Raw genomic sequence first — 23,892 nt, 5'->3', positions numbered from 1 at the left:
CGGGGTCCCCCCCTGGCACGGGGGCAGCTCCGGCCCCCCACCCCCGAGTGCTGCGACACCAGGACTGGGGGGGGCCGAGAGGGGACAGGGAGGGTGAGGAAGGTGCTGTCTGTGCCCCCCCCCCCACCCCCACCCCCAAAATGCCCCCCACTCACCCCGAGCTGTGCCCGCAGCAGGACCTGGCTGCGGGGCCCCCCCCCCGGCCAGGGGGAACCACCCGTCCAGGGCCAGCGCCTCGGCCGCCAGCAGCTGGGGCAGGGGGAGGCTGAGCGAGCCCAGGGGCTGCCCCCCCCTCGTCCTTCACCTGTGGGCGACAGCGGCTCAGAGCCCCCCCCCCCCCCAATCCCACTCCCCCCCCCCCCCCCCAAACTCCCCCCCCCAGGGAGGGGGGCACCCACCTGCAGCTCCAGCACCTCCACGTGGGGCCGCTTGATGAGGAAGGAGAAGCCTTCATCCCACACCGGCTCGGCACTGGGGGCGCAGGTCTGGGTGGGAGGGGGCAGAAGCAGTCAGCAACCCCCCCCCAGAACCCCCAGACCCCCCCCCAGACCCACTGAGACCCCCCCGGACCCCCCCAAACCCCCCGTCCCACCTTGGTCTTGAAGGAAGATGTCGCGCACGGCCAGGCTGGCGAAGGCAGCGGGCGGCTTGGAGCCCTTGCGGAGCTGGGGGGGGACACAGCGGTTGGGGGTGGGGGTCACCAAGGGGGGGCCTGGGGGGGCCGGGGGGGGGCCAGGCCCCCGGCAGGACTCACCGGGAGGTCGGCGGCAGCGGTCGAGGAAGACGGAGAGAGCAGCGCGGCCGAGAGCTCCTCGCCCGGGAGGGCTGCAGGAGGCTGTTGGTGTGCAGCACCTGGGGGGGGGGCACCATGAAGGGGGGGGGGCAGGCACAGAATGGGGGGGGGGCACAGGGAGGGGGGGGGGGCAGTGAAGGACGGGGGGGTGGCAGTGAGGGTGGGGGATGGGGAACATGGGGGGGGTGCATGGGAAGGGGGACAGGGGAGATGGGGAGGGGGGGGTGAGGATGAGGGGGGGGGGATGGGCCTGGCTCAGGGGCCCCCCCCCGGTGCCTCCCCCCCGCCCCCCCCAGCCCTGTACCTGCTCCAGGAGGGCGGCGCTGGGGCTCGGCTCCAGGCGCTCCAGCCGCACGTGCAGGCGCCCCTGACTTCACCTCCTCCAGGGGCAGCCACTGGGGGGGGGGAGGGAGAGGGCAGGGTGAGACCCCCCCCCCACCGTGTGCTCCCCCCCCCTCCAGGTGTCCCCCACCACCTCCCCCCGTGCCCCCCCCAGCCCCTCTCCTACCTCATCCACGAAGCGGCTGCTCAGCACCCGGCGCAGCGGCACCTTGCACCTGGGGAGGGCAGGGGGGGGGGAGAAATTGGGGGGGTTAGGGAGGGTCCCACCGCTGCTGCGCCCCCCCCCCAGCTCCTCCAGACCCCCCCAGCCCCCCCCCCCAGCACCCACCTGCCCAGGAAATCATCCTTATCAATGTCCTTATAGGTCGAACTCCACGTCCTGCCCCGGGACGGTTGTCCACCACCACCTGGGGGACGGGGAGGGGGTCACCGAGGGGCCCCCCCCCAACACCACAACCGTGCTCTGGGGGGGGTCACAGCCCCCCATATCCCCCCCCCCCCCACACCTCGTAGATCTCGTTCCAGCGGGGGTTGAGCTCCTCCTTCACCACGCGGCTGCGGAAGGCCCGGCCGGCCCACGCGCACCTTGGCGTAGGGGTCGGAGCGGCCCCGAACCATCCCCCCCAAAAAGTTGTCCTTGGCCACCAGGTCCTCAGCCTCCAGCAGGTGGATCCGCAGCACGGCCTGGGGGGGGGGGACACGGGGACGGGGGGGGGCACACGGGGACAGGGACATGGACACGGGGAGGGGGACACGGGGACAGGGACATGGACACATGGACACGGTGTTTTGGGGGTACCGGGCACAACGGGGGGTCCTGCCCCGCACACCCTGCCCCCATTCCCCCAGCCCCTACCCCCCCCAGCCCCTCAGCCCCATCCTGCCCCCCCTCCCACCCCCCCCCATTCCCATCCCATCCCCCACCTCGCTGCCAAACTGGGGGGTCCGGACTGGCCTTACTGGGGCCGCCGTGCGCTCCCGGTGCCGGCATCGGCGCCCACCGGGAGCTCCAACGTGCCCGGGGGGGGGGGCACCACCCTCGGGGGCGTCCAGATAAAGAACCTGCGGGCGTAGGGGGGGGGTCAGCGGGGTGAGGAGGGCCCCCCCCCTTTCCTCCAGCCCCCCCCCCCCCGAGCCCCTCACCCTGAGGACCAGCTTCATGTAGAGGCGGCTGCAGGGCCCCGAGTGCTGCAGGGGGAACGGCTGCGCCAGGGTCAGCTCCGGAGCCTGCAGCAGGCGAGAGAGGGGCAGGGACAGGGAGCCCAGGGAGCCCTGCCGGGGGTCGTCCTTCACCTGGGGGGCACGGGGGGGGGCACGGGGAGAGAGGGGAGAAAAAAGGGGTGAGAGGGAGAAAAAGGGGAAGGGGGGGAAAAGGGGGGAACGGGGAGGAAAATGGGGTGGGGAAGGGGGTGGGGGGAGAGTGGGGGGGGGAGAGGGGGGAAGGATGTGGGGGGGCGCGGGGGGGTAGGGGGGGGATTTGGGGAAGGGTTTTGGGGAGCATGGGGGGGGTAGGGATAGGATTTTGGGGGTATGGGGTGTAGGGGCAGGGTTTTGGGGGAGTGGGAGGATCGTGGGGGGAGCGTGGGGGGGGAAGGAGATGGGATTTGGGGGGGGGGGCACAGGGGGATGGGGGCAGGATTTGGGGAGAAAGAGTCTGGGGGGGAGCGTGGGGGGGGAGTGGGGGCAGGATTTTGGGGTAAGGATTTTGGGGGGAGCACAGGAGGGGAGGCAGGGGCAGGATTTTGGGGACACATGGGGAATAGGGGCAGGATTTGGGGGCAGTATGGGGGGAATGGAGACAGGATTTGGGGGGGGGCACAGGAGGAATGGGGGCAGGATTTGGGGGAAGGATTTTGGGGGGAGCATGGGGGGGGAGTCGAGATAGGATTTTGGGGGCACACGGGGAATAGGGGCAGGATTTGGGGGAAGCACGGGGGGAAAGGGGGGCAGGATTTGGGGGGTAGCATGGGGGGAATGGGGGCAGATTTTTTTTGGGGGGGGGCTGGGATCCACCTGGATGTCCACGTCCTGGTTGGCGGGGTCGTGCAGGAAGAAGCGGAAGGCGTCCTCCCAGACGGGGGGAGCACGTGTTGTAGACCACCTGGGGGGGGGGTGCGATGTGAGAGGACCCCCCCCAGCCCCCGTCCCCTCCCCGGGGGGCCTCATTGTGCCCCCCCCCCACCTTGCTCTCCCTCGTCACGTCCTGCACCGACACCTGCACCACGGGGTTGGGCTCCTTGCCCGGCTTCTTCATCTACATGGAATTTTTTTGGGGGGGTGGGGGGGGGTCAGGGGGGCACCTCATGGCCCCCCCCCTAACTCCCCCCTGACCCCCCCCCAGAGCCCCCCCCACTCACGGGCAGCTCCTGCGCCCGGTCCAGGTACACGACCAGGATGGCTGCTGAGGGGGGGTCGGGCTTGGCGGCGATCGTGCGGTTCCTCTGCAAAACCTGGGGGGGGGGCACAGCGGAAAGGGGGGGGGCGTTAAGCGTGGCAGAGCCCCCCCCCGGCCCCCCCACCCCTCAACCCCTCACCTCCGGCAGCTTGGAGGCGTCGAACAGCAGCGTCAGCCACTCCAGGCGCAGGTGGAGCCGGCCCTGGCCCCCCCTCCTGCAGCGGGAACCACTGGCGGGGGGGGCACAGCGGGGTCAGCACGGCCCCCCCCGTGCCCCCCCCCCTCCCCAAATCCCACCCGCAGCCCCCTCCTCACCTCGTCCAGCACCCTGGCCTTCAGCACCTCCCCTAAATCCAGCTTCATCCTGGGGGAAGGGGAGCGGCCGTGAGCTCAGGGTTTGGTGGGTTTATTTTTTTTGTGGGGGGGGGGGGGGGGGTGTTTTCTTTTGGGGGGGGGGCTGCAGCCCCAGGGGTCCCCGGCCCCTCACCGGCCCAGGAGGTCGTCCTGGTCGGGGTCCTTGTCGAACAGCTCCACCTCCATCTCCTGCCCCGGCACCTCGTGCACGATGAACTGGGGGGGGACGGGGTGAATTGAGGGGGGGGGGGCACAGAGGGGGAGGGGTCCTTAGGCCCAGCATTACCACGGGGGGGGTCCCCTCGGGGTGCTCCCACCCCCCAAAACCCACCAGAGGCCACCCAAAAGCCCCCCCACACACCGCAACCCCCTGGGGGTTGGCACAGAGGGGACCCCACAGCCCCCCACATTTTTGGGTGGGGGGGGTCACACACCAACACGGCAGGGGGGGGGGGCCGCACTGGGGGCACGGGGGGGGGGGGGTCCTCACCTCGTAGACCTCGTCCCAGGTGGGGTTGAGCTCGTTGGGGACCACGCGGCTGGTGACGAGCTGGGTGCCCACGCGCAGCACGGCGTAGGGGTCCGACTTGCCCTCCACCAGCCCCCCCATGAACCGATCCTTGCTCCGCAGCTCCCGGGCACCCAGGAGGTGCACGCGCACCACGCCCTGCAAGGGGGGGGTCAGATGGGTGCCAGGACCCCCCCAAAAAAAACAAAAAACCCCCCCCCTACACAGCCCGTACCCGGGGCAGGGGGCAGCGGAGCTGCGCGGCCTCGTGCAGGTCGGGCACCAGCGGCACCAGCAGGCGGTTGGGCAGCACGAGGTAGGAGGCGATGGTGTCCATGATCATCGTGTCCGACACCGAGCTGGGGGGGGGGACGTGGTTGGGGAGGGGGGGGGCCATGATTTAGCACGGCCCTGGGGGCTGGGAACCCCCCCCCGTAGCGCTGGGGCTCACCTGAGCCCCGGGATGTCCAGCAGGTTGGTCATGCCCGTCCAGTTGATGTCCAAGGTCTGGGGTTTTGGGGGGGGTTAGAGGAGGTTTGGGGGGGTCAGAGGGGTTGGGGGGGGGGCAGAGGGGTTGGGGGACCCCAGCCCCATCCTGCCTGGGGGGCTGGGGGCTGTCGGTCCCCCTGGAGGGGGCACTCACCGGGCGCCGGATGAAGAACATGGTGAGGGCCCCCACGATGGGCACGTCCCCCAGGAGGGGCTCCAGGATGATCCGCAGCGTCCCGTGGAGCTGGGGGGGGGCAGCGCTGAGATGCAGGACCCCCCCCCTCCCCACCTCACAGCCCCCAAAACAGCCCCCCCCCTCACCTGCATGCCCTTCACCCCCGCCTTGCAGAAGAATTTCTTCACCTCCACGTCGATCTGGATGTCACCCACGTAGCTGGGGAGAGGGGACGTGGCGAGGGGGGGGCCGTAGCAGGACCCTCCCCATCCCGCTGCCCCCCCCAAACAACAAGGGGGAGCCCCAGCAGCTACGGGGGGGGGTCTCTGCCCACTCACCTGATGTTGAGGTCCAGCAGGATCTGCCTCTTGTGGGTGCCAGGGTGCGCCCGGACCCCCAGCACCCGGAGGGGCTGCGGAGACAGCGGTGAGGGAGGGGGGCCGTGGGGGGGGGGGGCTGATTTGGGGGGAGGGGGGAGGTGACAAGGGGACAGGGGGACAGGGGGACAGCCCCCTCCTACCTTCTCGCCCATGTCCACCTTGGTGAAGGTGAAGGTCTGCAGGTGGCTGTTGGAGGCGCGGATGGCCGGGGCGATGCTGTCCGTCAGCAGCTTCTCCATGTACTGCCCGAAAAACGGCCAGGCCTGGGCCAGGACCTGCAGGACGGACGGACAGAGGGAAGGACAGACAGACAGAGGGACAGACAGACAGACAGACAGAAGGACAGACAGACAGACGGACAGACAGAGGGGATGAGCGCCCAGCCGGACGGCGGTGGCCGTGGTGTTGCAGGGCCGTGCTCCTCACCTTGTTCAGCCATTCTGCCCTCTCCACGTCCGGGAAGCTCACCTGGGGGGGGGGCACCTTATGAGGCCCCCGGTGCCGCGGGGGGGGTCGGTAACCGCCAGCCCCGTGCCTCAGTTTCCCCCCCCCCCCAGGCTGTGCCTAACGCCTGGCTGCAGCCCAGCTCCTTCAGGGGGTCCCGGGGTGGGGGGCACCGCGTTGGGTGCCATAGGGGGGGGGTCCCGGCCCCCCCCCAGCCCCCCCGGGGGGGGATGTGGTCTCTGTGGTCGCCCCAGGCTGCAGGCAGGCAGGAAGCGGCCCCCCCCCCGAGCCCCGTGAGTCACGGCACGGCGGAAGCCGCGGGAGATAACGGATTGCGGGCACGGGCACCCCGGGGGGGGCACAGGGTGGGGCTGGGGGGGGGGGGGAGGCAGCGGGGTCCTGGGGGGGAGCGGAACCGGGGGGGGGGACCTCGGGGCCGGAGCGGGGGTGGTGCAATGCGGCGGGGGGCTACGGGAGGGGGGGGGGGGGGGGAGCAGCGCAGCAGCGACGGGGCGGGGAAACGGGACCGGGAAGGGGAACGGGGACGGGACCGGGACCAGGAAGGGGATGGGGAACGGGAACAGGAACGGGAAGGGGATGGGGATGAGGATAGGGACCGGGACGGGGATGAGGAATGGGAAGGGGACCGGGGCCGGGACCAGGAAGGGGATGAGGAACGGGAACGGAACCGGGATGGGACCGGGACCGGGACCGTAACGGGACCGTAACGGGACCGGGAAGGGGACCGGGCTCCCCGCCCCGGGGCCGCAGCCGCCGCCCTCCCGCCGCAGGCAGCGTCTCCGGGCGGTCCCCGCGGGCGGTCCCCGCTTACCCAGGCCGGCAGCTCCCCGCGGGCCGCTCCGAGCCCGGCGGCGGCGGCTCGCACGGCCGCTTCCTCGTCGCTCTGCAGGCGGGCGGCCAGGCTCAGCCCCCGCTGCCGGGCTCGCCGCCGCCGCCTCCAGCCGGCGTAGAGAGCCAGCGCCAGCAGCACCGCGCCCGCGCCCAGCCCCAGCAGCCCCGCGGCGTAGGCGGGCAGCGCCCACAGCAGCCGCCGGCCCAGCGCCGCCAGCGCCGCCGCGCCCAAACCGGGGCCGGGACCGGAGCCGGGACCGGGACCCGAACCCGCGCCCCGCGGCTCCATCGCGCCAACACTGGCCACGCCCTCCCGCTGGACACGCCCCCAGTCAGACGGTGACCACGCCCACAAACACGCCCTCCAACAGACCACGCCCGTTCCCCGCAGGACACGCCCCCCGCTCCCTATTGGCGCCAAGGACCAGAGTGCCGCGCGCTGATTGGCGCTGAGGGGAAGGGGCGGGGCTCTCGGGGCGCGCTGCTCCCCCCCCCCCCTCCCCTCCCCATCTCTCCCCTCCCGGGACCCCGCCCGTGCCCCCCCCGGCCATAATTCTTGCATTCCTGCCCATATCGCCATTTGCCCTTTTTTGGAGCGCCCGCGGGGGCCGCGGCTTCAGGGCCTGCGGGGAGGGGGCAGCCCCGGGTCCTGAGCCCTCCCCCGGCCCTGAACACCCCCCCCCCAGGCCCTGAACCCCCTCCCCAAGGTCCTGACCCCTCCCCAAAAGGTCCTGCCCCCCCCCCCAAACAAAGTCCTGCCCCCCCCCCTTTCGGTTCTTTGCCCCCCCCCCCCCAGCCCCGCTCCCCCCACTGACTCCCACGTTGGTGCAGAGCGCACGCAGGTCGCGTCCTTTAATAGCCGAAAACATTACACGGGCCGGGGGGGGGCACAACACCAGGACAGGGTGCTGCCCCCCCCCAGCCGTGCCACAAGCCCCGGTGCTGGGGCTCACAGCCCCCCGAGCTGGGGGCTGAGTCCAGAGCAAGGCTCCCCCCTCGCAGCTGTCCCTCTGTCCTGGGGGGGGGCCAGCAGAGGGGCTGGGGTCACCGTGAGGCCCCCACACCCCGCGCCCCCCCCCCCCGTTAACCCCCATTTCCCTGAATTCGCCGCCACGCTGAAGCCCACGTGTGGCTGCTCGGGGTTAACAGTGGCCGCAGCCACCCACCGGGGGGGCACCCCATTTCCTGTGCCCCCCCCGAGCCCCCCCAGTTTCTCCATCCCACGCTGGGGCTTGGCTCCCGCTCGCCTCCTGTCCTCACCCCCCCCCCGAGGCGGGCGGTGCTGCGGGGGGGGTCAGTGGGGCATGGCCGTTATCCGCATGCTCTGCGAGGCGATGGGGTAGGTCACCATGGGGGTGGTGGCGTGGCTCATGGTGATGCCCCCCAGCGGCTGCGCCATCGACACGGCCACCGGGGCCACCGAAACGGCCACCGGGGCCATGGAGACCGGGGGGGCCATGCCCTGGGCAATGGTCTGCGCCAGGGCGGCCGAGAGCGGCGTGATTTCGGGGTTCATGGGGGGGGGCGGCGTTGGCCGGGGGCGCTGCCTGGGCACCGGCGGGGGCGACCAAATCCTGTTGGGAAACGGGCCGGGGCTGCAGGGCCTGGCTGCTGAGCGTGGTGTGCGTCTGCGCGATGCTGTGGTTGTAGTTGGTGACGGTGCCCACGGTGGGGGCCAGAGTCTGCTCGGTGGCCGTGGCGGTGGAGCTGAGCGTCATCACCTTGGCCTGGTTGCGGAACTGCGCGTTCTGCTCCAGCAGCACCTCGTTGGTGGCCATCAGGTTGTTCACCTGCTTCTTCAGGTCCTCCACCCGTTTGCGCAGCATGATGTTCTCCTCCTCCAGCAGCCGGTACTCCACCGTCCGCGGGCTGGTGAAGCTGTACTCGTAGGTGTCGAAGTGCAGCCCGTCCGCCCGCCGCCGCTTCAGCACGGGCTCGTGGTCGTCGTAGCGGTCGGGGTCGTAGATGGCGTCGTAGCGGCGCACGGCGGTGCCGAGGCCCTGCTCGCGGGCGGCCATCCCCCGCGCCTCGTACTCGTAGTCCCGCTGCAGGTGCTGGAACTTGCACTTGGCGCCCCGCTGGCAGTCGCCCTTCAAGAAGTCCCTGCAGATGGGCACCTCCTCCTTGCTGTTGGGCAGGTCGGCGGGGGAGAGGCCGAGGCCGGCGGCCACCTTCTGCCGCAGGCGCGGGGGCAGCTCGCCTGTCTTCTTGTAGCAGTCCTCGTCCTCCTTGGTGCCGTGGATGAAGCGGCAGTTGAGGCGCACGCACTCCTTGTTCTGGAAGTCGTGGCAGAAGATGAACTCGTTCTTGCGCACGCCCAGGTTGGTCACCTCGCTGATGTCGGGGTGCCGGAAGCGGCAGCGCTTGCCCCGCTTGCAGACGTTGCGCAGGAAGTCGCGGCAGATGTCGTCCGCGTTGGCGCCCACCTCATCGCCGCCGCCGCCGCCGTTGTTGTAGCCGTCCCGGTCGGGCATCTTGGCCGCGGGGGCCGCCGGCCTCGGGGCACTGCGGGAAGGAGGAAGGGAGGGAGGGGGGCGGGCAGGGTGAGCGCAGGGCGGCGGCACCGGGGGGCACCGGGCGGCCCCCACCCCCCGGTAGCCCCGGGCACCGCGGGCAGGGGGCGGCGCGGCCCGGCCCGGTGCGGCCCCGGGGGGCTCCGGGAGTCACCGGCAGAGCCCGGGCAGCCCCGCGCGGCCGCCACCCGGTGCCGGTGCCCTCATGAGGGCGGCCTATACGGGACCCAGGAGCCGCCGGGGCACCGTGGCCGCCGGCCCGTGACGCCCCGCAGGGCCCGGGCCCGGTCGCACCGGGAGGGGCGGTGGGGGCGCGGTTCCCCCCCCCCCGGGTCGCCATGGCAACCGCCCGCAGGCCCGGGGCAGGCCCGGAGCGGGGCCTGGCGGGGCCCGGTTCGCAGCGGAGCGGCCGCAGCCGCCTCGAGGCCCCGGGGGGCGGCGCGGGGGCGGCCCCCGGTGTTGGAGCGGCCCCGCCCGGTGCGGCGCGGCCCGGCCCGGCCCGGCACTCACCCGCTCGCGGTCTCCTCGCGGGTCCTCCAGCGCCAACAATGAGCGGCCCCTTCCGGCTGCCGCTCTGCGCCGGGCCGGAAGCGCTCTATGGTGCTTCCGGGGCGACCCGGAACAAGCCTCGGGGGGCACTTCCCGGCGTGCCGCGCGGGGCTCGCGCTCCTCTTCCCGCTCCGTGACGTCACAGCCGCGCGCCGCCGGCCCGGTGCGGCCCCCCCGGGCCCCGCTCCGCCGCCCCCCGGCCCTGAACCCACCCCCGGTCCCGGCCCCGGCACGGAGCGCTCCGGGCCCCGCCCGCCGCCTCCCCCCGGCTCCTCCACATGGCCCCAGCACCCGGGATCCGGTGCCCGGTCCCTGCCCCCGGTGCCCCCCGGTCCCTACCGGCGCCCCGCCCCCCCACAGCAGCAGCAGCCCGCGTCCAACGAACACATCCAAGCTTTATTGGCGGCCCCGGGGCCGTTACACAGCGCAGCCCCGGTCCCCACGCGGCCCCGCTGCCAGCTCCCCGTGCTGCTCCCCCGCGGTTCCTCCGCTCCGGGGCTCCGGGGCCGGGCGCGGCGCCTACTTGGACCTCTGCCTCATCTTCCTCCTCTTGCGCTTCAGCCTAGGGGACAGACGCGGAGCGGTGCTCGCACACCGGGCACGGGGCCGGTGCAGCCGGGGATCCCCCCCCCCCGGGCCTCGGCCCCGCGGAAGGGGCAGCGCCAGGGAAGGAGCACCCCCCGGTAGCCCCCCTCCACCACCTACCTGCGCATTCGCTTCTTGCGCCACTGCGGAGAGAGGAGAGCAGCCGGTGAGTGAGCACGGCCGGGACCCAGCACCCCGGGGTTCCCCTGACACAGCCCCGCGGAGCCCCCGGACCCCTCTGCCCCCCCCCCCCCCAAGCCCAATGCGCCCCGAGCAGCCCCCGGGCCCTGCACCTGCTCCTGGTCCTGCTGCAAGAGGGGCACCGGAACATCCCCCACAGACAGCCCCGGTTCCCCGGGACCCTGCCCACCCTGACACCCCCCGAGCACCCAAAGACCCCCCCCCAGCACCGCGGGGACCCCCCTCAGGGCCTGCACAGCACCCCCTCAGGGCCCGTCCCCTCCTGCCACCCCCTCAAGACACCCTCACCCCCCAGGGACCCCTCGGGGACCATCCCCCCCGGCACCCCCCAGCACTGAGGAACCCCCCAGGACCCTCCACCCAGGGACCCCGGGCACCTCGGACCCCCACCCCCCTCAGGGATCTCCCAGCACCATGGGGACCCCCCTCAGGGTCTGCCCAGTACCCACAGGACCCCCTCGGGGACGGTCCCCTCCTGGCACCCCCCAGCAATGAGGGACCCCCCCAGGACCCCCCACACAGGGACCCCCCGAGACCCTCCAGCACCCAGGGACCCCCCTGGGACCCCCCTGGGACCCCCCTGGGACCCCCTACCCAGGGACCCCCTCCTCCCCCGGCACCTGGAGACCCCCCTCAGGACCCCCCCCGGCCCAGCCCCCCCAGCCCCTGCCCCACTCCCTCAGCACCCAGAGCCCCCCCAGGCCGCATCCGAGGCCGCGTCGCGCTCCGAGGCGCCATCGGCCTTCCCCCGCCACTCACCTTGGCCCTCATGGCGGCGCGGGGCCGCCGCGCTCAGTCCCGGCGGGCGGCGGCGGCGTTAACGGCGGCTCCAACGGCGGATGGCGGCGGATGGAGGCGGGCGGCGGCGGCGGCCGACAAAATGGCGGCGGCCGAGAGAGGCCTGGAGCCCCCGCCGGGGCCTATTTATAGGCGGGCGCCGAGTCCCCGCCCCCTGCGCGGGGCACGACGGGAGGCGCGGGCGCCCCGCGGGGCACGACGGGAGATGTAGTCCGCGCGCCGGCCGCCATTTTGCACGGCGGGAGAGAGCCACCGCCCCCCACACACCCGTCAGGGGGTTATTGGGGAACAGAGGCGGTGCCGGGGGGGGCTTCTCGGGATATTTCCCACATTTTAAATAATTGGGTGGGTTCTTGTCTTGTATTTTTTTAAAGTAGAAAATTAAATAAACCTCCAGCCAGCCCCAGGGGTGCACAGACCTGGGGCGGGGGCTGAGGTGAAAGGTTGGGCCCGCTGCCCCCCCTCAGCAGGCGAGGGAGAGAAAATTGCTTAAAAACCCCAAAAGAAACCCTAAAACATTCCTGCTGGGGAATGAGGTTGGGGTTCCTCCCCCTCCCCGACCTGCCCCCGGGCCCCCAGGGAGCTGAAGGGGGGAGAAGAGGAGCAGAGAGGTGGAAAAATCAGGAAAAAAAGTTATCGCATCGTTTATTCTTTTATTGGCTTTGGTAGTATCTGCACGTGTGGCGCTGAGGCAGGCCCCAGCTGGCGGCAGGAAGAGCGGTGTCTGTGGAGGAACAGCCACCGGCCAGGGCTGGGAGCGGGGAAATTTTCCCAAAATCACCTCCAGGAGAGGGAGCAGAGACCCGATCCGCAGGTATTGGTACATAAAAACACCTCACACGTTCAAATTCATGAAATTCAATCAGCTTTTTTTTTTTTTTTCTTTTTAAAAAAAGAACAGAAGACCCACTAGAAAAGAGCGGTACCCCCGGCTGGACTCAAGCCCGAGTCTGCTGCAGCGTTTCCCTCGCCTCCTGCCACCACGAGCGCGTGCAGGCAGGACGTCCTTCCAGGAGCCAACACACATAAAAGAGTGGAACGCACTCACGGGCCATGGAAACCAGCCACGAGGAAGAATAAAACACCCCAGGGCATCAGGGAATTTAAACAAAGTGGAGAGCAGCAGGCACAGGCCCCGTGGCCGCCAGCGCGCCTGCCTCCTGCCCCTCCGCAGAGCCGTCAGGTGGGGAATGCCGATTTGCTTCCTTTCAGGTTGGGCAGTCAATTTAAAAACAAGCTCACCACAGCGGTGTATTAAAAAATAGAGCGTTTATACGTAAACCAAGGCAGAGACAGAGCGCGGTAGACAGGACAGCCTACAGTCTCACAGGGGACACAAAATTTGGTGGCTTTCCAATGAGAAACGTACAATCTAGAGGCTAAAAGAAAGTGAGAAATCCTCTGCCCCAAGGTAACAGACAGAAATGCCTACGCGGCTGGGGAGGAGCTGAGATAGCGCTGCGAGGCAGGTCACCTTACACCGTACGCGCGTACCATATCACTAAACACAGGTCACTTTTTCTCGGGCGTAATCAGTTTTGTTTTGTTTTGTTTTTTTCCTCCAATAAAATCTGTAAAGGGAGAAATTAAAAAAAGGGAGAAGGCAGAAGGAGAAAGCAAGCAGCTCTCTGCACTCCCTCTCCCTGGGAACGGCTTAGCTGTTCACCTCTTTAAGTATGAGTAGTATAAAAGGTTAGAAAGAGTGGATATAGACTAGCTTTTACTCCTCATTTTGTTTTCCTGCTTTATTTTTAAGTAGTCTGAAGTGGCTGAGAGAATCCTCCCTCATTGGCAAAGTCAATAGGAGCTGGTTGTTGTCAGTGGGAAGTCCAGACTGTTTGTCGTTTGGTCGTAAGAGACAAACAGTGCTAGATTTTGTTTCTTTTTTTTCTTTTTTCTTTTTTTTTTTTGGGAGGGGGGGAAAAGGGGCGAGTGTGTGTGTGAAGTGGGTGCTACATGGAGGGAGCGGGAGCCCCTCAGTCGCCAGCCTCGTTCTCCTCCGCCGTCTCTCCCGTGGTGGCATTCTCTGCGTTCTTGGAGGCCTGCGGAAACAAACCCAGGGCAGCTGTCAGGACGGGGACATGTTTGGGGACACCGGTGAGGGGCAGAGAGACCACAAAGCTGCGAGGGAGCCCACCCAAGGAGCCTCACTGGGAGGAAAAAGAGGGTGTGGGTGCCTCGAGGGTGCCTCTTCCCGCAGCAGGGGAACACCAGCCTCTGCTCTCTCAGCGCTGCACTGAGGCGAGCCCGAAACACAACCACACGGGAACTTGGTGAAGTTTGGGTGCTGCTGATTGGGTGCCAGCAATCCCACAAAGCGTGACCAAATTACCTTCTTTTTCTTCTTTTTCTGGGTCTTCCGGCTTGCAGAACTTTGTAGAAGGGCCTGGAGACAGGAAGGAAACGTAAGAAACTAGAAAGCCAAACTATTTTTTTTTTGACAGGAGATAAAGGGCTTTAAATGCCTTTACAGCAGGAGGAGCGCCGCCAGCCCCCGAAGGAATGGTGGTAAGTCCTAACGGGCATAGCAGCAGCGGGGAATGCTGCAGCCCTGCGCTCCCCTGAGGCACGAGGCCTTGGAGGCAGCTGTCGGGGCTGCTCAGCAGCTCCTAGGAAGGGGCTGGCACCGCTGCCACGAGCTGAAGCCTGCGTTCGATGCAGGAAATAAGAGCCCAGCCTGGGCTAAAACACATTTCTGCGGGTGCTGCGGGGCTGCAACAAGCCATTGATTTGCACCACGACCTACTGCTGCCCTCGGATGTGCCGGCAGCCTGGCTGCAGGGGCTGAGCTTTTCCTTTTTTAAACTCCTGCTCACCCCCTCTCCATCCAGTCTCCTGGATTTTACTTCCCACCTTCATCCCGAGGGGCAGAAACACAGGGCAACCCACAAGTTTAAAAGAAAACTTATGTTTTTTTTTAAACTAACCTTCAGTTCTCCATCTTGCACCTCAAACTCCGACTTGTAGAGCTCAGGCTCGAAGGGGCCACTTGTTATCCTCATGGGGCCGTTGGGCATTAAAAGCACTGTGAATTTGAACTGTGCAACAAACTCTCCTGCAAAGCAGAAACGGGCATCACTACCAGCCCCCGGGCACCTGATCTGCTGGCTATCTGGGCAGACGTTGGTGCCGTTTCAGTTCCTGTCCCATTTTCCATTCCCAAACCATCATGGCTACAAAACCACCCTGCGGGAGCTCCTCAGACCAACCCCGACCAGGGCAAAACCTCAGCAGCACCCCAAGGCCCCCCCAGCCTGCTCCCTACACCAACCGGAGGGCTTTGGCTGGCAACCTCTCCTCCTGCCCAGGAATCACTCCATGAAAAACTTCATCTCCTCGCTGGAACGATTCCAAAACAAAGCCCAGAAACCAGCGGGGAGCGAGTTTTTCTGGGAGGACGGATGCCAGGGCCCTTGAATTGCACCCCTGGCATTTGTGCTGTGGCACAGCTGGCCCCGGTGTCACCGGCCTCGGGAAGTGACCACCAGCTGTCGGCTCCACAGGCACCCCCAGCCGGCCCCCAGCCCTCCCACTGGCAGCACTCACCTTCCTTTTCGTAGAGGACATTGAAAGGCTGGAGCAGCTCGTGTTTGGCGCATTCCACCACCCCCATCCTGGCCTTCTTCTCATCCTCAAATGCCCTGCAGAGGAAAAGGAGCCACAGCTGAGCCAGATCCCACCCCGCAGGCTTCAGAATTGCCCCCGGGGTCAGGCTGGGGACTTCCTTCACTTGTGTCTCCCCCGGCGGCGCTGCAGTGACAGAACAGTTGGTGAGAGCAGGCACCTGCCGGGTGAACTACTGCCCTCTGAGAGTGGAAAAGGATTTAAGGACAAAGAGAGCCTGTCAGGTGGACGTTGCTTCCTTATTTTGAGAGTAAATCACACGTAAAAATTGCTTGGAGCTGCCTCCCCTCCTCACGCTGCACACCCGGGCGCTGCTTCCACTCCTCTTTATTTTAGCCGCAACTCCGGGCTCCCCGCCTGCCACGCAGAGCACAGGAGATTCTCGATCCTCGGACTGAGCCTGGGATTCCTGCTTAAGCCCCTAACATCCTTCCTCCGCCCACTGCTTGGCTCAAGTACAGCAAACCCCAATGTAAAGCAGCAGAGGCTGCCCCCCCCCAGTGACAGACACCGAGAGCAGGGGCTGTAAGAGCACACAGAATCCAACTCCGCACACATGGGGAGGTCACGAATAAAAGCAAATACCTGAGAGTAAATGGCATAGTATCAAAGCGCCTCTCCACCTCGCTGAAAAAGGCACGGGAGGTTTTCATCTTCAAGCCATACTGCTTGGAGGGGTCCCTTTTGTAAATCGTAGTTCTCTGCCCAGCGTCCTTCGCCTGAAAACGTGAACAGAGCCGAGTGGGAAGGGGGCAGAGCAGCAGCTCCTCCACCAGAGGACTGCCCGGGCCAGGACACTGATGGTAAAAGTCTGCCCTGACTTTTTTTTGGTGGAAAAAGCTACATGCAAAGAGAAGCAGTGAGACCCCACACGGATCGGGCTGTCAGCACCGCTGCCTGTGCTCAAATCCAGCCTCATGTGCGGAGAACTCTGGGCAGGGAGCACCCGACTCACCTTTCCCTCTCCACTGCTGACAAGAACATCGACAGCATAAACTTCGTGGACCTCAAATTCTGCTTTTTCGTGGTCCTTCCTGGATGAAAAAAAGGTTTGGTGAGTCAAAAAGTGGCAAACAGGGAAGAGAACACCTCCCACACAGCCACAGCGCCTCCGACAAGCCCACGCTGGGCTTAGCCAGCGAGGGTCTGCAAGCACGAGGCAGCACCAGGGTGCTGCGAAGTGAGCGGGTCCCCAACCAGAAGAGCAAAAGCTGGCACAGAAATCAAAGATTTCTGTCCCAGGTAGTAGAGCTGATCAGCAACAGGCTGGCAGGGAAAAACAACAGCAAGCCAGTGCTCTTCCTGCCCAGGACAAGGAGCTCCATCCCCAGAGAGGGGAGGTGACCCCACATTCAGCGCCAGCTCCTTGAGCTCGTGGTCATGCCCCAGCAGGCCAAGAGCCCCCCATGTACATCCCTACACCCTCGTGAGCCAAGTGCTAGATTTGAGCCCCTAAACTCCAAATATTCAGCCTGAGACCCAGCCCTGAGTGCACCCCGAGGGACAGAAGCTGCTGGAGCAAAAGGACACATGCAGCTCGTCAGTCCAAAACCACCCCGAGATGCTCCTGACAGCCCCCACCACGCGGTGGGCTCCTGGCAGCCTCTGCGAGACGAGCGACAGCCCTGGCACGCTTCCTGCTGGACGAGCACCCACGGCCACCGCGAGCAACAGTTGGCTACTTCGCTGGCAGCCTCTAAGGCCACAGGCTGCAACTACAGGGGACTCCTTCAAGAAACTGGACGGAAACCACGAACGCTCGCAGGTGCCAGTGAGGAGCGTCGGGTCGGTGCCTTGCAGCCTTTCCTTCTCAGGACAAGCCCCAGACCCGGAGACACGCTGCACGTTCACGTAGAACAGAAGCCAGGGGGGTAACAACCCCCGAGTCTGCCTCCCTGGGTCAGACTTCAAGCCAGGCTTCGTGCAGGGAGCGCTCTTCCTGCTGGTTAAACCCCGTGGCAGCAGCAGGCAGCCAGCACGTGCAAACACACCCGCCCCCCCCCGCCTGACCCCACAGCCAAAAAGCGAGAAATGGGAGCCCCAGCCCAAGCCACGCCACTCCCAGGTACCATGGAGCAGCAACCCCCGAGGTGATGCTCACTTTTGCTGGTCTGTAGGGTTCTGGATGATTGTTTTCTCTCCATCGATCACGTGCTGCTTCAGCTGGTGCGACAGCATCCCTGCCGCGATAAGAGAACCCATTAACACCTCCGAGCTGCGCTGCAGCCTGGCGTTATCAACGCTCTGGGGTGCAGCAAACAGCCACACAAACCGCCTGGGGTGGTAAAAGCTCCTCAGCTTCACCTGGTCAGGGGCTGTCCCTGCATGTCAGCGGACACAGGGCTCCCCAAAATCCCCTGTGAACCCCGCAGGACATGGGGACCCCTCCTGGCACCGCTGCTCCTCGGTGAAGTGCCCAACTCACCAGCCACTCATAACGGGCTGGAGCTGAGCCCGTGAGCACACATTTTTAACACCCCTGGGTGTTTTTAAACACGTCAAATTAATGGAGCCTTTCAGTGCTGGCTGTACCACACTCAGGGCACATTTGGGGGCTCAACTCGCTCTCCCTTTCTGCTCATCCCGGGACACATCTCGTCCAGGGAGGACAGCTCCATCAGTGGGAAGGGAGAGCCCAGCCACCAGCAGCTCCGTTTGTTTTCATCAGCTGGGGCCTTCTGCTGCTGCCAGTGCCTAGATAATTACGGCTCTTGACTGTTTCCAAAACAGTGGCTGCTTCAACTCCCTCGACAGCGCGAGCAGCCGCCTCCTCGCTGCGGCTCCTGCCACAGTTTTTCAGAGCAAGGAGCAGAGCACTGAGACCCACAAAGCCATCCCACACAGGGAACGGGGCAGTGACCTTCCGAGGCCGGGCCAAAGCGAGCAAGAACGCACCAGCTTTCTGGCATTTCAGGAAATTTAACTAATAATGGGCTAATTTAATCGCGGCTGGAAACCGCTTGTTGGTGATGTCACTAACTAGCAGAAAAGCATCTGCACGTGCCAAGTGTCGAGCTCAGCTCTTGCCACCTTTCAAACAAGAGCCCAGCGTTCTCCTTTCATCGAGGAGCCACCCCAGCGCCTTCCCCCCGCTCGTTATCAAGGCTGTGAAGAAAACATGAATCAGTTCAGAGCTGCAAGGGAGGAAATTACATACCCTGCGCTTCTATGGGCATCTTTTGCAACAGATCCCGTGTTACAAACGAGCTCTTTTGTGCATTTACTAAAGGGGATTGAACTGCGAGCGGCCAAGTCTGAAGCCGAGGGCCAAGCGATTTGCCCAAGGTCAGCGGGAAGTCCCCGAGCCAGGACAGCACCTACCAGCCCGGGAAGCCCACGGCTGCTGTTCCTAGATTAACGCATCTTTCACAACAGAGCAAAACCAAAAACAAAGGACAGAGGAAGAAAAAAAAAAAAATCCAGATCGTTTTGAAGGTGGATAGTTTGGAAGTTTTGAAATCAATTTTTAAGCAAAGGCTGCTGCGTTTTGGAGGCAGCGTGACCTGCAGTCAGCGTGGGCTTCCCAGGATCCCAACGGGGCAGCTCGGGATCTCAGCCGTGTGTAATTAATTAATTACAACACCCCTACCCCTGCCTCGGCCGCCCCCCAGGCCTCACCTTCGATCGGCGTGCAGTGAAACGAGTGGGCGATTTTGTTCCACGTGTCTGTCACTTGTGTATTCTGGATGAAGAACACACAAAAACACACGTTAAGGGAATAAAATCCAAGGCACGGGCACGACAGGTTTCTCACTTGACAGTGCTCCGTGATAAACCGAGCGGTGCCCTGACACCTCCGAAAACAGGAGAAGCGGCGCCAGGCTTCCATTTTTAACCCCGTATCAACAAAAACGGCACGGAACACGAGGTCAGCTCAGCCTCCTGCTTGCACCCAGCGCCTTTTCACAAGCCCTCCCTTTCGGAGATGACACCGGCAGCTACGAGAAACCCAGGCACGTCTGGAATAGCAACAGGGCGACAAGAGGAGAACGCCCACGGCCGCTGAGGCGTCTGAGCGGAGCAGTGGGAGGTTTAAGGGAGCCCTGTTCAGGGGATCTGCTGCGGGCCCAGCTAAAACCTTTATTTTTCCACCCAAAGAGGCCGTGTGGTGCAGGTGGTGCCCAGACCAGAGCTCCTCGCCCCGTCCGAGCTGCATTTCTGCAGCCCCCCATCACTCACCTGGTTTCCAGGCTTCACCAGGCGCAGAGCGGCCTCAGCACAGAGGTGAGCTGCCTTGATGACATCAGCTTTACGGCCTGACACGGGGTTTTCCTACAAGAAGGGGAAAATAAAGGCTCCTGGGGCTAAGTTCTTTTACCTCTTATTGGCAAAAACGCGCTGCTGACTGATGGAGAGCCTCCATCTAACCAAACACCCCCCCGAGCAGAGCGGGGGATCTCAGAGGTGGGGGAGCTCCTGGCTTCCAGCTGTGTTTTCAGTCCTTCCCCTGCTCAAAAAGCAGGTGAGCAGCAGCCACAACCACGCTGGCTCTCCCCTATTTCATGCTGAATTTCTCCATTATTTCTCGTTGCATTTCAACAAGAACACCCTCGTACAAGCTCATCGCTGTCAAAGACTGAACAAGTCTTTTGTGTAGCCGGGGACACGGACTGGAAAGGCTCCCAGTACATCTCAGGAAATTTTTCTGTCCTCTCCACAGGAGAAAAACCACTCCAAAGACCCATGCCGCTGTTCTCCTCCCCAAACTCCAGCTAAAAGCCTGCTCCAAGCCTACATGACGGCTCCACGCACGTGACTCCCACAGCCGGCTGCAGGAGCGTGGCTTGGCCTCACCTCCAGAACACCCGACCGAAGGCCTGGGCCAAAAACCACCCGTGCCAGCAGGTGCCTTCAGCCCCAGGTGAGAAAATCTGCCTCAGGTGTGCCCAGGCACGCTCGGACAGGAAAAGCAGGCGGCAGGGACGGGTGTTTGGGGCCGGGGAACTCGTCCCCCCCCCGTGCTCGGGTTTGGGAAGGCGACGGCAGCAGCGCGGCCAGCAGAGGGGGCAGGGAAACCTGCCCAGCGCACGGCAGCACCTCCATTTGCAGGGCAGACACTCCCAGCACCTCGCTGCAGCGCCGCCCGCGTTTGGTCTGTCCCCAACTCTTTGTCACCTTGCTGAGGCCACGCGCCTGCCCTCACCTTCCAGGGGACCGAGGGGTTTACCAAAAGGCTCCGTTTTCACACCAGATCCTTTGGGAACCCAAGCAGCCGCCTCCCCGAGGCTCTGCTGTAGAACCAGGAGCCCCCACCGTCAGCTCTTTGCTCTCTCCTTTAGGCTGCACACCAGGCAGCAGCTGCAGGAGTGACACAAACCTACCTTGGAGGCGTCTATGACAAAACTGTGTGCTACATTCGCTATGAAGCCATCCACGTGGACTCCCAAGTCGCTGCAACACAAAGAGAGTTAATTACAGGTGGGGCCTAATGGCTGGGGAAACTTGTGTGACTCCTCCAAGTATTCCCCGACGCAGGCATGTTTCAAAAGCTTGACTAGCTATTAGATTCTGCAATTAGTCACGTCGGGGAAGTACTTAACGCACCGAGCAGGATTAAAAAGCAAAGCCCTGATGCCAGCAGGAAACTCACGAGAAACCTGAGCGAGACGCTTACATTTTGACCAAGTCTCCGTCTTTGAGGATGTAGTCTTGGTCGCTCTTCAAGGGGGAGAAGTGACAGACGCAGTTATTTACTGATATACTCGTCGGGAAGGCAATACCTGTGAAGAGAAAGCACAGAAATACCCCGTGAAGTCCTGCGGCCTCATGCAGCGCAGTGTGAACAGGTTTTAGGGTCTTTTAAAGCTGTGTAAAACGCCCCGTTGCATCCTCCTCCAGCCCCAAAGCAGCAGGACTGCAGCACGTGGTGTGTTCCTGCACCAGCTCTTCCTTTCGCCCAGACACCCACCGAATAAAACGGATCCCCAGCAACAAGACACTTGCAGAAGGGACCCCAAACATCCAGAGCACAAGGCAGGGAGCTGGGTGGCGTTCAGGTGGCACCACGTCACCGCTCCCAGGGCAGCGCTGCCCCCAGTGCCCCTCATTTTGGGGAGTGAGTAAACACGAAGCTCCGGCTCACTGGTGATGGTGTGAGCAGGGCGAGCAGGGCTGAGAGGGGCTCTCTGGGAGCAGCAGGCGAGTTCTAACAACCAGCAGCCCTTCCTGCCCCGCTGCCCCCTCACAGCAGGCACCCACCAGGCCCAAAGCAACGTGTCCACGTTGGAGCAGGCCTCACCTTTTTTCATTTCTTTCTCCTTCTTGAAAATCTTGCCAGTCTCCTCCATGATCATGGCGTCTCCCTTCTCGCACAAGCACAGAACCGATGCCCCCGAGCTGGCCGCTTCCACCACGGCACGCAGGACCCCTGCGGAGAAACAGACACGGAGCCCTCAGAGCGGTACCGGCGAGCGCCACGGGGGCAAGAGACGGAGCCGTTTTTTGTGGGGAGCGACATTCTCCACTCAGCTTTTCACCAAGAACCCGTCTGAACGTTTATTTGGTGTTTTTGAGAGCTGCCTTTCCCCAGCCCTCTCCCTGAAGAGCGCGAGCAAACAGAGCTGGGTCGGGATTTGCACGGGTGAAGCGCCGCGGCCTCACGCAGCGAGCCCGGCTGAAAGCAGCCGAGCAGGAACAGCGCTCTGCCACATTCCTTCCAGCCCAGTCAGAGCTCCAGAAACAGGTTTGGAAACGACTCGGGGAGGCGAGACGCGCAGCACATCAAAGGGGCAGGGGCCAGCGCTGCGGGCGGGTGGGACCGGAGGGCCCGGAGCCCGTCCCGCGGGGCCCTGACGCTGCAGGACCGCGGCTCTGAGGCAGGGCGCGTGCTCTGCGCCCCAACACGGCGCCCGGCTGACGCGGGGGACGCCTCGCTGGAGCTCAGGGCGAGTTTCGCTGCCTTCTTCGCACGTCTTCTGGTGCCTACGAGTCCCGGCAGCCTCTCGGCTCCAGCGTGCCCAGAGCTTTGCGGGACGGCCCCGTGGTTCTGCCCCTGCCAACGCACCTCGATGGCACCACGGGCTCCTCGCAGCCCCCAGCTGCTGCTTCCCCTCTTCCTCCTCGTGAAGCCGGGATGCTCCACCAGGACTCGAGGCTTACACTAACATTTATTTTCAGGTCCTGGTGTCCTCGCAGCCTCCTCGTGCACTTTTTTGCTCCGGGAAGCACTTCCCCTCTGTGGGAGCTTCTGTCAGCGACGGGGCGCGTGCTGCACAAATACCCGAGGAGGGGTTTACAGGGACGGGCTCTTAGCGGTTCCTTGATGCCGCCAAACCCAAAGTTTTCCCCTGCACGATGCCTTCAGGTGCTTTTGGCCACCTCTCCACACGTTTTGGGAACGCTCCCAAGCACAATGCTCCCGCACGGGAGGCATTTATGGGATGGCAGGACACAGGGAGGGGGAAAACGACAGCGTTAAGGCAAACACCGGGGGGAGAGGAGCGGAGAGCCGGGCTCCTCAGAGCATCCAGGACAAAACCGGGCAGCAGCGAGCACGGAGCACCCCGTAACCGTGCTCCATCCTTCCCCGGTGCCTCGTGTAGGGCCGCGAGCCCCTCACAGCCCCGGGGACACACCAAGAGCCCGGGGCGCTGCCAGCCAGGGAATGTTTTTGCCCCGGTTCCCTCTGCCCTTCCCCAGCTCTGCTAAAACAAACACCGGGGCCGGGCTGCCAGCCGGGGCAGCCGCTCCACGTGCCAAACCGGTGGCCGGTGTTAAAGGCCGCGTGCCACGGCACCGGGGAGCGGCTCCGGTCCCACGGGGGGGGTCTACCCCCCCGGTACCGACACTTGGGGCAGCAGAATGGGGCCAACAGGAGGGCTCCAAGCCCTGAGCGATGCCCCCGAGCCCGATCCCAGGGCGCCCCGAGGAGCCCGGGGGGGGCACGGTGCCCCCGGAGCCCCCCAGTGCCACCGGTCCCGGGGGCACGGGGAGCAGCCGGCAGCTCCCGGGGGGGGGCAGCGAGCAACGGGGGTGATGCAGCAAAAAGAAACCTTGAAAACCGAGCCGGGGGGGGGGATGACCCCGGGGGGGGGGGGTCCCGGTCCGGGGGGGGGGGGGGGGGGGTGAGGGGGGGTCGATCCCTTAACAAAAGACCCGGAGGCACCGGGGGGAGCCCGGTTCAGGGGGGGCCGCACGGAGCTGCCCCCGCCCGCCCCTCCCGGGGGGAGCCCGCCGGGCCCTGCCCCCCCCCCCCCCCGCTGCACGTGGGGCGCGGAGGCCACGTGCGGGCAGCGCCCGCCGAGCGCGGCCGGGCCGGGGGCACCGGGAACACCGGGAGCGGCCCCCCCGGGACCCCGCAGCCCCCCCACAACGCCCGGGGGCTCCGTGCTCCCCCCCCCCGCCCCCCCCACCGGGGTCAGACAGGCCGGGGGGGGGCACTAGGCCGCGCCGCCCGCCCCAGGCCCTCCCCCCCCCGCTCCCCGTTCCCCTTCCCCGTCCCCCCCCTCCCCTCCCGGTACCCCCGGTGCTGCTCCCCTCCCCTCCCCCACTCCCCGTTTCCCCCCCCCTTTTCCCGTTCCCCCCCCCGCCGCCCGCGGCCCAGCACTCACGGTTGGCGATGTCCCCCCCCATCTTGTACTTGGTCACCACCAGGTCCTCGGCGATCGTCAGCTCGGCCGCCTCCTCCTCGCCCGACATGGTCGGAGCCGCCCCCGGCCGCCTCCGCCGCCCCCGGTCCCGGCCCCGTCCCCGTCCCCCCCCCGCCGCCGCCGAGACCCCGGGGAGCGCGAGCGCGAGCGCGCGAGCAGGGCAGGAGCGCGGGCTCCGCGCGAGGCACGCTGGGAAGCCGAGTCCCCGCCCCCCGGACTACAGCTCCCGGCAACGCCCGCGGCGCGCACGGCCCCGGCCCGCAGCCTGCCGCGGGGACTCCGATTCCCAGGGGGCGCCGCGG

At 65.8% G+C, this 23,892-nt stretch overlaps 3 protein-coding genes and 1 long non-coding RNA gene across 4 annotated transcripts; all 4 read right to left on the bottom strand.

Moving 5' to 3' along the window:
- Nucleotides 1–4: 4 nt before the first annotated feature.
- Nucleotides 5–7,021, bottom strand: ESYT1 (extended synaptotagmin 1; the record flags this gene model as incomplete). Its single annotated transcript, XM_084303664.1, is given in 29 exon segments — nucleotides 5–65; nucleotides 156–304; nucleotides 399–485; nucleotides 593–665; nucleotides 755–852; nucleotides 1,098–1,160; nucleotides 1,162–1,188; nucleotides 1,302–1,350; nucleotides 1,464–1,542; nucleotides 1,642–1,819; nucleotides 2,060–2,197; nucleotides 2,279–2,428; nucleotides 3,149–3,214; nucleotides 3,216–3,236; nucleotides 3,318–3,389; nucleotides 3,493–3,585; nucleotides 3,670–3,741; nucleotides 3,743–3,760; nucleotides 3,846–3,894; nucleotides 4,018–4,100; nucleotides 4,375–4,551; nucleotides 4,628–4,751; nucleotides 4,844–4,899; nucleotides 5,036–5,125; nucleotides 5,203–5,275; nucleotides 5,395–5,468; nucleotides 5,577–5,711; nucleotides 5,863–5,904; nucleotides 6,713–7,021. Coding segments are annotated over 29 exon segments (2,706 nt in total), but the record flags the coding sequence as incomplete, so codon positions are not given.
- A 562-nt stretch (nucleotides 7,022–7,583) lies between these two features.
- ZC3H10 (zinc finger CCCH-type containing 10) lies at nucleotides 7,584–9,821 on the bottom strand. Its single transcript, XM_084303734.1, is given in 3 exon segments — nucleotides 7,584–8,246; nucleotides 8,248–9,237; nucleotides 9,756–9,821. Coding segments are annotated over 2 exon segments (1,179 nt in total). The 5' UTR covers nucleotides 9,207–9,237; nucleotides 9,756–9,821; the 3' UTR covers nucleotides 7,584–8,026.
- A 348-nt stretch (nucleotides 9,822–10,169) lies between these two features.
- Nucleotides 10,170–11,487, bottom strand: LOC311220270. Its single transcript, XR_014619217.1, has 3 exons — nucleotides 11,340–11,487; nucleotides 10,500–10,522; nucleotides 10,170–10,356 (listed from the first exon to the last, which is right to left on the bottom strand). It is a non-coding gene; the product is annotated as an uncharacterized lncRNA (long non-coding RNA).
- Nucleotides 11,488–12,226: 739 nt separating this feature from the next.
- On the bottom strand, nucleotides 12,227–23,677 carry PA2G4 (proliferation-associated 2G4). Its single transcript, XM_084303733.1, has 13 exons — nucleotides 23,552–23,677; nucleotides 21,241–21,369; nucleotides 20,617–20,722; nucleotides 20,324–20,393; nucleotides 19,182–19,274; nucleotides 18,621–18,684; nucleotides 17,104–17,182; nucleotides 15,958–16,036; nucleotides 15,588–15,721; nucleotides 14,925–15,019; nucleotides 14,306–14,433; nucleotides 13,711–13,764; nucleotides 12,227–13,420 (listed from the first exon to the last, which is right to left on the bottom strand). The coding sequence occupies exons 1-13, from the start codon at nucleotides 23,637–23,639 to the stop codon at nucleotides 13,355–13,357; spliced, it is 1,185 nt and encodes a 394-aa protein (XP_084159859.1). The 5' UTR covers nucleotides 23,640–23,677; the 3' UTR covers nucleotides 12,227–13,354.
- Between the last annotated feature and the right edge of the window lie 215 nt (nucleotides 23,678–23,892).

The sequence above is a fragment of the Netta rufina genome (genome assembly GCF_964035555.1).
Source record: "Netta rufina genome assembly, chromosome: 30".
In the NCBI taxonomy this organism is placed as follows: Eukaryota; Metazoa; Chordata; class Aves; order Anseriformes; family Anatidae; genus Netta; species Netta rufina.
Note: the sequence above shows the minus strand (reverse complement) of the source record. Positions and strands in the feature narration are given on the sequence as shown.